This window comes from Cydia amplana, chromosome 26 (assembly GCF_948474715.1).
Source record: "Cydia amplana chromosome 26, ilCydAmpl1.1, whole genome shotgun sequence".
In the NCBI taxonomy this organism is placed as follows: Eukaryota; Metazoa; Arthropoda; class Insecta; order Lepidoptera; family Tortricidae; genus Cydia; species Cydia amplana.
This window is the reverse complement of record NC_086094.1, coordinates 3022895-3037863: the sequence shown is the minus strand read 5'-3', so window position 1 is coordinate 3037863 and position 14969 is coordinate 3022895. Positions and strand designations below refer to the sequence as shown.

Genomic DNA, 14969 nt, shown 5'->3' with positions numbered 1-14969 from the left:
AAAATTAATTTATGCGTTTTTGAAAATTCATCCTGTAAGGTGGTAAAAAAGGGGTTGAAAGTTTGTATGGATATCAAACATTTTTTCGAACGCGGGACTTGAATCTTTGTATTTGGGGATATTATTAAAAGACAGGAAAAGTAATTTCAGCGTTTTGTAAAATTCATCCCCTAACAGGGTTAAAAAGGGGTTGTAAGTTTGAATCTATAACAAATGCTTTTGTTGCAAATACGTTTTTGGAAATTCAACCCCTTAGGGGGTTAAAAGGGGGATGAAAGTTCGTCTTGGGGTGCAAATTTCATTTTAAGCTAGGAACTTGAAACTTTGCAAATAGATATTAAATTTAAATACAAGAAAACTGATTTCAGCGTTTTTGAAAATTCATCCCCTAAGGTGGTGAAAAAAGGGTTGAAAGTTTGTATGGATATCAAACATTTTTTCGAGCGCGGGACTTGAATCTTTGTATTTGGGGATATTATTAAAAGACAGGAAAAGTAATTTCAGCGTTTTGTAAAATTCATCCCCTAACAGGGTTAAAAAGAGGTTGAAAATTTGTATGTGGTTCAAATTTTATTTTAAGCTAGGTACTTGAAAGTTCGTAAAAAGATATATTATTAACATACAAGAAAACTAATTTCTGCGTTTTTGAAAATTCATCCCGTAAGGTGGTAAAAAAGGGGTTGAAAGTTTGTATGGATATCAAACATTTTTTCGAATGCGGGACTTGAATCTTTGTATTTGGGGATATTATTAAAAGACAGGAATAGTAATTTCAGCGTTTTTGAAAATTCATCCCCTAACAGGGTTAAAAAGGGGTTGAAAGTTTGAATCCATAACAAATGCTTTGAAACTTCTTAGAAAGGCATAATAGCCGATTACAAAATAAAGTAATTGCAACGTTTTTGGAAATTCAACCCCTAAGGGATTTAAAAAGGGGATGAAAGTTCGTCTTGGGGTGCAAATTTTATTTTAAGGTAGGAACTTGAAAATTTTGCAAAAAGATATTAAATTTAAACACAAGAAAACTATTTTCAGCGTTTTTGAAAATTCACCCCCTAAGGTGACGAGAAAGGGGTTGAAAGTTTGTATGGATATCAAAAATTTATTTTGAGCGCGGGACTTGAATCTTTGTATTTGGGGATATTATTAGAAGACAATACAAGTAATTTCAGCGTTTTGTAAAATTCATCCCCTAACAGGTTTAAAAAGGGGTTGAAAATTTGTACAGGGTACAAATTTTATTTTAAGCTAGGAACTTGAAACTTCATAAAAAGGTATTATTTTAAAACGGAAAAAAAATAATTTCAGCGTTTTTGAAAATTTATATCTCAAGGTGGTGAAAAAGGGGTTGAAAGTTTGTATGGAGTTCAAACATTTTTGTGAGAACGGGCTTGAATCTTTGTACAGAGGCATATTATTAGAATACAAGAAAAGTAATTTCAACGTTTTTTAAAATTCATCCCCTAAAATGGTTTAAAAGGGGTTGAAAGTTTATATTCAGTTCACAATATCAACATTAAATATATTATGTTATAGACGTAATGGCTTACTTTAGATATGTATGGTTAATAGTTACACTATTGTCTTAGGTTTACCTGTAAAGATAGTTGTAAGTGTGGAAAAAAAATATATATATAGGGTTCAAATTTTATTTACTTCAAACTTCGAAAATAGGTAGTTAGGTAAATAGAGGACATGAAAATCTTCTAAGGGGTTTGAGAGGGATTATGTTGAGAACAATTTTATTCAGTTAGGGGCTAGAAACTTTGTAGGTTGTGAAAGACAAGTCTCATGCGTTGTATAATATTAATAATTAACAAATGATTAACCGTCCTACTGCAATATTTTGCTGCATAATGTTCTAAGCTAATGTAGAATATATAACCACCAATATACAAATCCACGCATACGAAGTCGCGGGCAACAGCTAGTCAAATATAATTCAATAAAGCTACATCTTGATGAAATCGCTAATAAAAGTGAACTCTAGTACTGGTGAATAAAACTCAAAATATCATGTCCAAATATATTTAGATGCGAGGTCTGCAAGGTAAATTTACAATTTCTATTCGAATTTTAAACAAGCTCACTGACCAGCAATTTCGGAACTAAAGTTTTTCAATAGAAAGGAGGATGGGTCAATTATACATAGTGCTGCAGACATTTTGGACTAGTCATTGAGTTTTCACTTCTGCCGGCACTCCCTGAGTGCAACCCGTTGTTTTTTTTTTATTTGAGTTGTTGTCAGCAGTATAAACAATCAGGGAACAACGATATTTTCTTACATAGCTACTGGATCGTCACTTTAGTAGTCTGTATATGTTTTTGTTATGTGTGTGGGTATGTTTGTGTACCGTCAAAAGTCAAAACTATTGAGTCTATTTTGGTGAATGGGATGACAATTATTTCAATCTTAAGATGCCGGAGACATTTAATTTTAACCGACTTTGAAAAAGGAGGAGGGAGGAGGTTCATTTATTTCGAATTCCAATATTACGAGAAACTCTGCCAATTCCACAATTCGTCACAATCCAAGGGTCTACCGCAAACGAGAGAGTCGAAATTTTGTCATGTAACCTCTCTATCACTCTTGCAAATTCGAGCGATAAAGAGGCAGATAGCCGAGTTTCGATTTACGCGTTTCCCGGTAGGCTGTAAACAAACCGCCTCGATGTATCAATGTCATATTTATTGTCTGTGAAAACTTGTCAAAAAACAGGCAGGTATTTTTAAGGCACGGTATATATAAGTTTATGGTTTACGATGGGTGCTAGTGCTGCACTCTGGCGGCAGAACATGGCAGTAATACGTATTGTCCCAAAACATACATTAATAAAGTCTTCTATAATAACAATCGAAATCAATTTGAAGACGAAAAAACTTTACTAACACAAGTACAGATGGCGCTGTTTCCACAGTAAGTGATATGAGGCGTAGTTCCACGCTTAGCTGCTAGGTGGCGCTTGGTATGAGAGCGCTGCATAACGAAATCGTTCCAAGCTATAGCCGCTAGGTGACGCTTACGATAGATTACCTATCCATTACGTATCGAGTATTGTAGACAGTTATGATAGAGTGGTAATATTTTTTCACGGCTGATAACAAATGAAAATAATAAATTCACTAGACTTTCACAGGTTTGACTTTTTCATATGTGGCGATTCGTCCGACTCGCACTGCACTGGTCGATTTTTTTTAGGGTTCCGTACCTCAAAAGGAAAAAACGGAAACCTTATAGGATCACTCGTGCGTCTGTCTGTCTGTCAGTCCGACCATTTTATCTCCGAAACTACTGAGTCTAAAATTTTGAAAAAAAATACACAAAATAGTTATTTACCTATAGATGACAGGAAAACCTATGAGAAATGTGCAGTCAAGCGTGAGTCGGACTTAATGTACGGAACCCTTGGAACGCGAGTCCGACTCGCATTTGTCTAGTTTATATTTGTGCCCAGTCCAAGTTAGTGTAAGGCCTGAGTGGACGCTCGAGTTGGGCGTGCAGCGGGGCGGGACGTGCGGCGTGCTTGTTAAAGGTAGACTTCCGAGCAAAGCGGCTCTGTCGCAACGGCCGCAGCGTCAGAGTCGCTGCGTCAGTGTCGCAGCGGTAACTGACGCAGATACACTTCCGAGCGGCGCGACTCCGGCGACAGTCGCAGTTGTTATTCCATACGGTGCAGACATATTGATATATGATGAACCGATCAATTATGAAAATATTATTAGAAGAAGAGGAGGATGACGATTCTTTTCTATTATAGTATGGAGCGAACCTACCCAACTCAATTTTCAAAAGTCGAAAAGATGAAGGCACTAGCACCTTGATAATAAAAAACTATTTAAACGAGAACAATGAAAAATTCAGGAGCTTTTGTCAGTTATTTTATCAATATTACATGAAGAACTTGCGCCAAAAAACATCAAGACACTACGTGCGATAGTAGCGACTGCGCGACAGTGCTTGCGCAGACATAGCACGGTCGCTATCGCCGAGCGATACTGACGCGGCGGCACTGTCGCTGCGACAGTGACGCTGCGCTGTCACTGTCGCTGCGACAGTGACGCTGCGCTCGGAAGTAAGTTCATACATTTCCATACTGCATAAAACTATCGCTCTGTCGCCGCGTCAGTGTCGCTGCGTTAGTGACGCCGGAGCCGCTTTGCTCGGAAGTCTACCTTAAACAAATGCGCACGTATAGGAGCGGCCTTAGTGCACGCTGCTCACATCACGTGCGAGCCCGATGCCTCACTGCACGTACCGCCGAACGCTCCGCTTCGAGCGTCCACTCAGGCCTTACACTTAAGCTTTTGTTAGTGACTGACCTTCGTTCATCGCCATGTCCATGAGCTGGAGGTCCTCGTCGTTGAGGATGGACTGCAGGAAGCCATCAGAAGCTGGCGGAGGCGGCATCTCGCCGGTGCCATTCTGAACAAATATTATACACTTTTAATTTAATGCAGCATTTAATTTAAAAAAAAATGCAGAAATGCTGATTTGTGACCCACCATAGAACGTTTACATGGTAGGTAAGCGTGGTAATAATTAATTTCTAAATCATATATCTTAGAGACCGAGCTGTGCTCGGAAAACATATAAAAAACTCAAAAACACGCGTTTGCCCAGAGATAAGACCTAGCTAAATCGATTTTTTGCCCCCGAAAACCCCCATATAATTTCAACGAAATCGTTAGAGCCGTTTCCGAGATCCCCGAAATAAATAAATAAATATACAAGAACTGCTATTTTAAAGGTATAAGATTTAATGCCAATGACGTAGTAAATGTGAAAAGGTTTCACAATGGGACTAAAGTTTTCCGATAGTGAGCGTTTTCTTATTAAATGTATGGGAAATGGACATTCTTGGGATCATTCTAATCAGAATCGGTAGCATTTTTCACTCTACTATTAAAAGATGTCCCAAAATGTCCGTTCCATTACGTCACGAGTGATGTAGTGGAAACTGCCATTTTTATACAATATTTTGGGATATTTCTTTAGCATCAGGCAATCATTTGAAGCTAGTTATACTGAGTTGAAAGAACCTACTAAAAACCAGGATCTGTGAGAATCGGGTGTTTAATATTTTTAGAAGAAGCTGTACGTACAATTATATGACACAACGAAGGCCGCAAAAATATCTGACACGATCTTATTTATAGAGCCATAAGAGCGTGTGAAGCGCGTCACATATTTTTGTGGCCTTCGAAGAGTAAAGGGGCCCACTGATTAACAGTCCGCCAGACGGAATCCCCCTGTTAGTTGTTCAGAACTGTCAAAATTTTGTTCTAACTGACAGGCCGATACCGTCCGGCGGACTGTTAATCAGTGAGCCCCTTAATTCCAATGATTTAACAATATAAATGTATTTTCTGATGTTGACATGTAATATTTTAAGAATATTATCAATAAATGAGGCCGCAAAAATATCTGACACGATCTTATTTGTGTCACATATTTTTGCGGCCTTCAAAGAGTAACCTAAGTAACCTTCGTAAGCCTATGTATCGGGTCTTCAATATTTTTTTAGAAGAATCTGTACATACCTGGTAGTAGATGTTGTCGTGTTGCGGATGATGGGGGTCCGCCTTGTAGGCGCCTTCGAGCGGCGTGGCTGCCGCGCCTTGAACACAAATCACACATTATAGTTCACCCTTCTTTGCACGGCGATGGAAATTAGTCTTTATTTTTTTTTTATTAGAAATAGGTAAGCATTTGACCACAATCTCACCTGATGGTAAGTGCCGATGCAGTCTAGGATGGAACATGCTTACCTAAAAGATGTCTATTCACTCTCGATTTAAAAAGATCCAAGTTTTAGTGGATTGGGAATAGATTTGCAGGAAGTGAATTCCACTCCTTAGCTGTCTGAATTGAAGGTAGTTTTGAAGGTAAGTAATTGATATTTATTTTTAAAGGGGCCCACTGATTACCAGTCCGCCGGATGATATCGACCTGTCAGTTGTTCGGAACTGTCAACTTTTTGTTCTATCTGACAGGCCGATATCGTCCGGCGGACTGTTAATCTGTGGGCCCCTTAAGACCTGACAGTCTAAAAAAATAAATATTTTAAGACTGTCATTTATAATAATTACATGTATTTTATTTTATAAAAATTACATTTGTTTTAAGATGAAATGTCGGAAAACTTGGAAAAACCCAGAATTTGATGATTTTTAGGGTTCCGTACCTCAAAAGGAAAAAATCGAAACCCTTATCTTATAGGATCACTCTTGCGTCTGTGTGTCTGTCTAAAATTTTGAAAAAAATACACAAAATAGTTCTTTACCTATAGATAACAGGAAAACCTATTAGAGATGTGCAGTCAAGCGTGAGTCGGACTTAATGTACCCCCTTGGAACAAGAGTCCGACTGGCACTTGGCCGGTTTTTAGTAAGTGATTTTGGGCGAGAGGGAGAGGGCCTTAGTCGAAGCGAGAAATGAGGAGCTTACCATAGGCGTCAGGGTGCTTGTCGGGGATCGGCGCGATGGGGGCGTGGTAGTTGTGCGCATAGCCACCTGCGCCGTGCGCGTGCGCGTGCGCGCTGGAACACAAACAACATTTTATTACACAACAGTTGAGTTTAATGTACCCCCTTGGAACAAGAGTCCGACTCGCACTTGGCCGGTTTTTAGTACATATGTGATTTTGGGCGACTATAAATAGCCTATCCCTAAAGGGGCCCACTGATTAACAGTCCGTCGGACGATATCGGCCTGTCAGTTAGAACAAAAAGTTGACAGCTCCGAACAACTGACAGGCCGATATCGTCCGGCGGACTGGTAATCAGTGGGCCCCTTAAGACCTGGTTAAGGCAGTTAAAAACCGAAATCTCGTTTTTTGACATTTTTACGGTTAGCGAGACTGATATTATATTCGCCTAAAATATTTAAATCTCAGCTACCGTATCTTTTTAACTTCTGAGGATACTGCATCGTCCGGCAAAACTTATGAATGCTGATAATTACTGGAGGGGGCGGTACAATCAGCAGAACATAACTCACCTGATGTTGTGGTGCTGGTAGTGCTGGTACTGCTCGGGCGGCGGGGGTATGGTCAGCAGCGACCGGTCCCGCCCTACATGTACCGTCAGCACACTCACCTGATGTTGTGGTGCTGGTAGTGCTGGTACTGCTCCGGCGGTGGGGGTATGGTCAGCAGCGGCCGGTCCCGCCCTACATGTACCGTCAGCACACTCACCTGATGTTGTGGTGCTGGTACTGCTCGGGCGGCGGGGATATGGTCAGCAGCGACCGGTCCCGCCCTACATGTACTGTCAGCACACTCACCTGATGTTGTGGTGCTGGTAGTGCTGGTACTGCTCCGGCGGCGGGGGTATGGTCAGCAGCGAGCGGTCCTGCCCTACATGTACTGTCAGCACACTCACCTGATGTTGTGGTGCTGGTAGTGTTGGTACTGCTCGGGCGGCGGGGGTATGGTCAGCAGCGACCGGTCCCGCCCTACATGTACCGTCCGCACACTCACCTGATGTTGTGGTGCTGGTAGTGCTGGTACTGCTCCGGCGGCGGGGGTATGGTCAGCAGCGAGGCCAGGTCCTGCCAGCGCTGCTCCACCGACATGGTCCGCATCAGCGACTGGAAGCATGGAGACCGTGAATCTTTACGGGTATATAGCATGGGGTCGAAGGTGGAACTGAGGGTATAGAAAAGTGACAATTTATTTATACAGGTTTAAATTTGTTTCACCAGCCATACTCTGCGTAGTGACTTTATAGGTCATACGTCATACTATAGAGAAATATAAGTAAAGAAAGAGTGGTAACACCATACATCAGATTTCTTACCAAAACGCGAGATATTTCGTAGTCGACATCTAACGTCAAGGTAGTGGAACTATCAGTACCGCTACTTGACACCAGATAGCATCGGCCGCGCCGACACTATTTTCGGTAGTGTCCTGCCGAAGTCTCGGCATCGGCATATTTTTTTTTTCAGCTACAGATTTTTATAGTCTGATCCGATTCACCTCGGTCTTCCCTATCTTCCACTAAAGCAGGCCACTGACGAGCCTTCCAAATGCATGCCGTTACAATGGATTCATCCAAATGGACGGCATCCTAATCGTTACGATAATCGACAACGATTTGTCATACACACGGTAGATAAAACTGTGCAAATCGGACTGCACAGATTAATCGCTACGATTTATAGTTACGTGTGTAGCCGGGATAATATTAAACATTGTACTTTATTGACATTCACGGACCGATTTTGGATTGCAGCCACGCTATTTGGACTGTTGGAAGGCTCGTCAGTGGCCTGCTTAAGTAACAGGTTTTGATATATCTCTTTAACAACATTGTTGAAGGGTCATAAAATTATTATAAGTTAATATAACTCGCATATAAAATGTTTGATATTTACTTATATCAGGGGTATAATTTTACGGAGAAAGTTTAATAACACAATTTCCTTCAGCCTTGTTTTCCTACTACAGAAAGGATGGTTATATCTTCTGATTAGCCTAATAACATGTAATTGACCGAGCGAAAGCGAAGTTCTCCATTTCAGCTTGCGCAAAAGTTATTAGCTCTAGTTGCTATGTGTGCTATTATGCTGGATATAAGATATTTATCTATGTGCTAATACTTGCCTAAAAATAAAGATATTTCATTCATGCATTATTCCTATCAAAGTTCCGCCACACAGGCGCGTTTTCCGGGCGGGGCATGAGCGTTTTATATGTAAAAGTGGCCCGGAAAACGCGCCTGTGTGACGAAGCCTTTACCTTAAACTTTCGTAAATACTTGAAATAGATCAAAACAGTAAAACCACACATTTTGTAAGTAGCGGAGAGATTTCACATATATCCGCGATCGGACGTGTTGCAGTAAAATTCGAAAAGCGACCGTTACCGCCATCTTGTGCGTCCGCCATTTTGTTTGTTTTGTTAATATTGACTCGGAAGCGCGTGTGTTTGTTTACAATTTTCGCAGTAAATATTCGAAAGCAACTGTTGATCTTCATTTGTTGACCGAAGATCAGGCGATTATTGAGATTTGAGATTATAGAAGTTTTTAGAAATATTGGCTTATTTTCGCTTGGAGGATACAACTAAACGGAGTAGCCATTAACAGGCTTTCCCCTCTGTCGAAAATAGGCGGCCAACGGTCATACACAATGTATGGACTGACGTTTATCTGACATGGCTATTTTTACGTTACGCATACATTTGACGTTCCCCTCCCCCGCAAAAATCGGCAGACTGTTTTGTACAGAAAATTGCAGACATGGCGTCTCCGTTTGATTATATCCTCCAAGTATTTTCGCTCAAAAATAATTCTTAATTTATTTCATGGAATCATAGGTTTAAAGAGTTCTCTTTCTGGGCAACATTGTTAACTACTATAGTCAGACAAACAATTTAGTCAGTAGAAAAAGGCACGTAATTCAAATTTTCTATGGGACGATAACCCTTCGCTCCTACATTTTTTTTAATTTGCCGCTTAAGCCGCTTTTGCTACTAACGAAAATGGCTTGAGAGACTATATTTACAAAGCCCCATAAAACATCCCAAAATCGAAATGTAGTTTAAAAAAAAAAAACAGAAACCAGAGACAATATTCATAACATTATGAATTCAATCAGGGACCATAGAGATGTCGATATTTATAAATAAATTAATTTCATTGCTACATTTTTATTTATTAAAATGTCCCATACTAAAGAAAAAAGTGGCTCAGAGTGTAATAAATCCATGTCACTCATGTGTATAAGTTTTTTATACAAATAATTTAAAAACTCATTACCATAAACACGAAAAATGCCTTACTCTTCTTTTTAAAACGGTGTCTGACACACCTGTCAATACTTCATTGAGAAATGTCAAGTGTTCTTTTTTAAAATTCTAAAGTAAAGGGCTCCACACACAGTTTGTTTAGCACTTACATTCGTTTGGACACGAGTGTGTGTTTGTTTTTTCGGGTTTTATAGAATGAATTTTACGTACTTAATCGTGTACTTTACGAGTCTAAATAAAATATATCACCGATTTTCTAAACGACATTACAATTTTTTTGTTTCGTTTTCTATACTGTGATATAGTCTAATCAAAAATGTTGCAATGGCCTCTGCTGATCTTCAACTTGAAAACCCGCTTGCCCCAATTTTTAAGACAAATCTCTCATTTAAGTACAATCGCCATCGGATATATCGGAGCGGCCAAGGTGCTCACAAATATCTGAACACGCACTCTTAACGCCTTGACAATATAGAGGCGCGTTCAGATATTTGTGAGCGCCTCGGCCGCTCCGATATATCTGATGGCGACTTTACAAACTTTAGCTTCCGCACGTGACTTGATGATTGATAAAAAACTAATATTTATGTCCGTCCTCAAACTATCTTCATATCATACCAAATTTCACCTAAATTGGTTTAGCGGTTTAAGCGTAAAGAGGTAACAGGCAGACAGACATACTTACTTTCGCATGTATTTAATATACTAGCGACCCGCCCCGGCTTCGCACGGGTTAACAAATTATACATAAACCTTCCCCTTGAATCACTCTATCTATTAAAAAAAACCGTATCAATATCCGTTACGTAGTTTTAGAGACCTAAGCATACAGACAGACAGTCAGTTCGCCAACAAACTGTCATGCAGTTTGGCGAAATAATGTGTAATGAATGTTTCTGTGTATTTTTATTGAGTAAATAAATAATAAAAAAAAGACAGCGGGAAGCGACTTTGTTTTATACTATGTAGTAATTAGTAGGGAGGGATAGGTCCTAAATTCAGATAACTTGGCAAACCGTAATGTCATTTTCGTATCTGGGTATATCGGCCTGTCAGTTAAACGCAAAAGGTGACAGTTCTGAACAACTGACAGGCTGATATCGTCCGGCGGACTGGTAACCTGTGGGCCCCTTGAGCAGTACCGCGTCTTCACCCTCAGGGGGGCCCCAAGGGCAGACAGTAACAATATATTTGATTACCCATAATAAATAGAAGATCATTAGTAGAACATTTTTAGTTTAATTAACTTTCTTTACTTTCCAAAATGACCCCAAATTCTTGTATGCCCAGGGGCCCAGCATAGTTTAAGAACGGCCCTGCCCTTTAGTCTACGGCCGAAGGAACTCCAAAAGCGAGTGAAACTCTATGTGCAGTGCACTCGTGGCGCGCCGTCAACAGCTCTGTTTGCGTGCGCGCGCAGAATGGGAGCTGTTTGAGCAGCGTTCGAAATTCGAAAAAAAAAAACGGTTTTTGTTTATGCTACCGGTTGCGAGTACGACTGGTACAATTTGTATTGGAGCTATACGCAAACTGTGCTTTACAGCAGGGATCGGAGCCGGTTTTTTGCAAAAACATAGAAATAACCATATTTTTCGAATTATTATATACTCGAAATGTAGGATTCAGTTGTGTGTTTAGCAATGATCGGAATAGGTAGTGCCATTTGGGGTGAATGACCTCAAACATTGTACTTAACGTGGATAAGACTCGGGATTCCAAAAATATTTCTTGGCATGTCTTTAATAGGCCTCATGCATGAAGTTTATATTTAAACGAAATATTTTTTATTACGATGTTTGTTACCGTTATATCATGTTACACATTGCATTTACGTTATTAAATTATCATTTAATTGCCTAAAATAATAAATAAAAAGTACAAAACTTTGCCCGCGTGAAGCTAGTGAGCGAAACGCAACGCCATTGGTCGAAACGTCACGTGACGTTTCAACAAATTGTTAAGACCAACCAAGAGTGAAAGGGATGGTATTATTATCTGAGTAGCAAACGGCATACGTCAGTTGCATGCAAAAGAGCCGCGTGACGTCATCACGCGCGTCGAATTCACGCCAAAAATTATGAGCATTTCAACCGCTCAAAAATGTTCAACATTTTAAATATTGTTTAATAAAATAATGGGAAGGTTTATAAAAGTATTTTAATTTTTTCCGGTGTTAAAACGATTTAAATAATTATAAAAAAATACATGCATGAAGCTAATTGAAGTAGGTAATATGAAATCCCGGGGTGAAAAGGTATATCCATACTAAACTTACGCACCGAAGTCCCGTGAAATGGCACTACCAATTCCGATCACTGGTGTTTAGGTAACGACTTCGTATTATTAGATTGTCCAATTAGAAATGAAATAATTAGCACAGAGCGAAAAAATACCGTTTTCGTTAAATAGTTTCCATACAAAAAATATCGGTATCCGATCCCTGTACGGATATGATGGTCGTTCTTGTCTACGTGACAGCGTGATAAAACGGTGTCCGTCACTTTCTTTCCCACGGTGTTAAACAGTGACAGTTATTTTATCACGTGGATAAAGATGGATAAAGCTATCCATAATAGGCTGGCTGCTTTACAGTTCTAACTACTGACTTTATTATATACGTATTACGTATAGGTAGTTATTTTGTGATTTGTAAGTTTCTTTTGAAATGAAATTTAAATATAATTTCTTTTCCCATTAGCAAGTAGCAAATCTAAAAATAAATAAAACCAATCTCAAAATAAATAACTAAAAACCCCCTGCGGCATGGTGCCGTGCCGTAGATGTTGCATCGCAAATCGCAATACTTATTCTTTGTGCGAGGAAGCCGCCAGCTCTACGACCAGTGGCGGTTGCTATTCTTTTTGATAATTCCTTTTCTTAATCCTTCATTTCTTTACTTATATTTCTCTATGGTTCTTACTGCCAAGTTTGTGCAAAGTCAGTATGGTTAGACTATTGTTGTTTCACACCACTGTGTTAAGAAACAACCACGATCACAAATCCCGCTCATTATAAGTAGTTAATTAAGCAAATATTTAGCACGGATTCGATACTCTTTAATGGCTACTTTCTATCAATTCACACTGTCATAAAACGACACTCAATTAAGTTCCGACTTGATAAATACGTGGACATAATCACTTTTAGAAACTGTAAAGTTACATCGGGCCAATCCAACTCCGACTTTAGATCGGATCATCTATTGTCAACTAGCAATACGTACCTACTGATAATGTCCGCTACTTGACGCTAGATGTCGACTACGAAATAACTCTCATTTTGGTAAGAAAACTGATGTATGGAGTTACCACTCTTTCTTTACATATATTTCTCTATGGTAAGAACGCATACCTACATATCTATAATAAGCATACATCGGGTTTTTCGGTGCGGGAATGATTTCGTGTATTTATAACTTTGTTTATTGTAAAATAATTACTAAACTATGAATTAAACGTAGGTAGTAAGTGTGCTTAGAAATGTTAAATTAGTATCGTTTTTTACAGTTTTCACCTATTATTTGCCTAGTGTAAAATATTCCCACGCCGAAAACCCCGATGTATGATAATAAGCTCCATACTTGACGTAGCACTTGGCATTACATGAAAACTTAGCGTGGTCCGATTCTATAAGAGCTCGTTCCCACTATGTCGGATGTCGTGGCGATTTTTAATCGTGTGTCGTTGCCGCTGTTCTCACAATGTCGGATGTCGGATCCGGATTTCAATCGGGTGTCGGCGGTACTGTTCCCACTAGTCGTCTGTCGTGCACGATCGCAGCTGGCATGTATTTTTCGAGTGGGTAGCGAGGCTTAGTACAAGATGAACGTCGACGAAATGTTTGTGGTTTTGTATTATTTGCGAAAGAAACGATTAGAGGCAGTTAAAAAAAGGAGATATTGGGTACACCCAATTCTCAGGGAAAGATTTACCTTAGGAATATATCAGAATTTGATAGCTGAATTAAGAAGTGATGAAGTGAAATTTTTCAATTATTTTAGAATGTCTATAAGTACATTCAACGATCTACTATCTCGGATATCAGGATGCATAAACTACACAAAACGCGGGCGAAATCGTTCCGACATCCGACAAAATGTGAACAGCGCTATATTCACTCGTACGCGAGCGAGACACGACACGATTTTTTTCCGGGCTGGGAGGGCTGGCAAAACGCACGACATTTTATGTCGTATCCGACACAAAATCGTTGTCGGACGAGTGTGAACAGCTTCATATAAAATGTTCTGCCAGTGGAACGTACGATTAAAAATCGCCACGACATCCGACATAGTGGGAACGAGCTCTAATAAGGAAACAAGCTAAGTTATAATACATCGCTAAGTATCGCTGGGGACATATCGTCAATTATGAAGTGCGTCTTCAGAGTAACCGTATAATTGAAGTATCCATTACCGTTAACGGTGAACGGTTATTAAAAACACTCTTATACATAACGTTAGTAGTTAGTATTGAGGTATAAGGTTCAGAGCTTGGGTTATATGAGCCATACTCAACCTGTGACCCGTCGGGCTTTTTAACTAAAATATGGATTCCATGGTCTGGTTTTATTTTTATTTTTTTATTTTTTTTGGTGGTCCGCCAGGTGACCCGGTATACATAACCTTGCCATCCGAACGCCACTCTTAACCCTTAGGGCCTAGTGGCCCGACACTATCGTCTTTTGAGCGTCGGCGTCTAGTCAGCACTATGGAAAATGGGGTCGCTGCGCAGTTGCGCCAACGTTGCTTTGAGCAGCAGCCATAGAGTTGACTACACGCCGACGCACGGGAGACGCTAGTGTGGGGTGGTCGTAAGCAAATTAATCTTGGGGCTAATACAACAAAGTTCTCCAAGCACATCCGTCTTTGTGGCTCTAATAAAAATGGTTGAGTATGGTTGGGCTATCATTTACCCACTTACCCCTTTTCTCACTGACAGAAACGGTTGGCTACAGACTATAAAATTCGCTCGGTTTTTTTTAAATTTATAGTTTTAAATAGCCTCTTCCGGTGCAGGAATAAGCATAGTCCACACCGACCTTGTGCGTCTCAAGGCGTCGGAATTATACATGTGGCAAATTATATCTCCGTATACGCTATTTGCTACACGCGACATTTAATGAACGTGGCGGAACACGTGCCCGCCATTTTGGTTTTTGTTTTTTTTTTTCGAATGGAACATAGTGATGGCTTAGAGGATATAACCAAACGGA

At 39.8% G+C, this 14969-nt stretch overlaps 1 protein-coding gene across 1 annotated transcript in view; it reads right to left on the bottom strand.

Moving 5' to 3' along the window:
• LOC134660162 (segmentation protein cap'n'collar-like) overlaps nt 1-14969 on the bottom strand; it is a 108360-nt gene that overhangs the window by 21309 nt on the left and 72082 nt on the right. Inside the window, exons 7-10 of the mRNA XM_063515892.1 lie at nt 7482-7591; nt 6449-6540; nt 5542-5618; nt 4321-4423 (exon numbers count right to left, since the gene is read on the bottom strand). Of these exons, the coding sequence (XP_063371962.1) occupies nt 4321-4423; nt 5542-5618; nt 6449-6540; nt 7482-7591 (382 nt within the window). The remainder of the gene's footprint in view (nt 1-4320; nt 4424-5541; nt 5619-6448; nt 6541-7481; nt 7592-14969) is intronic.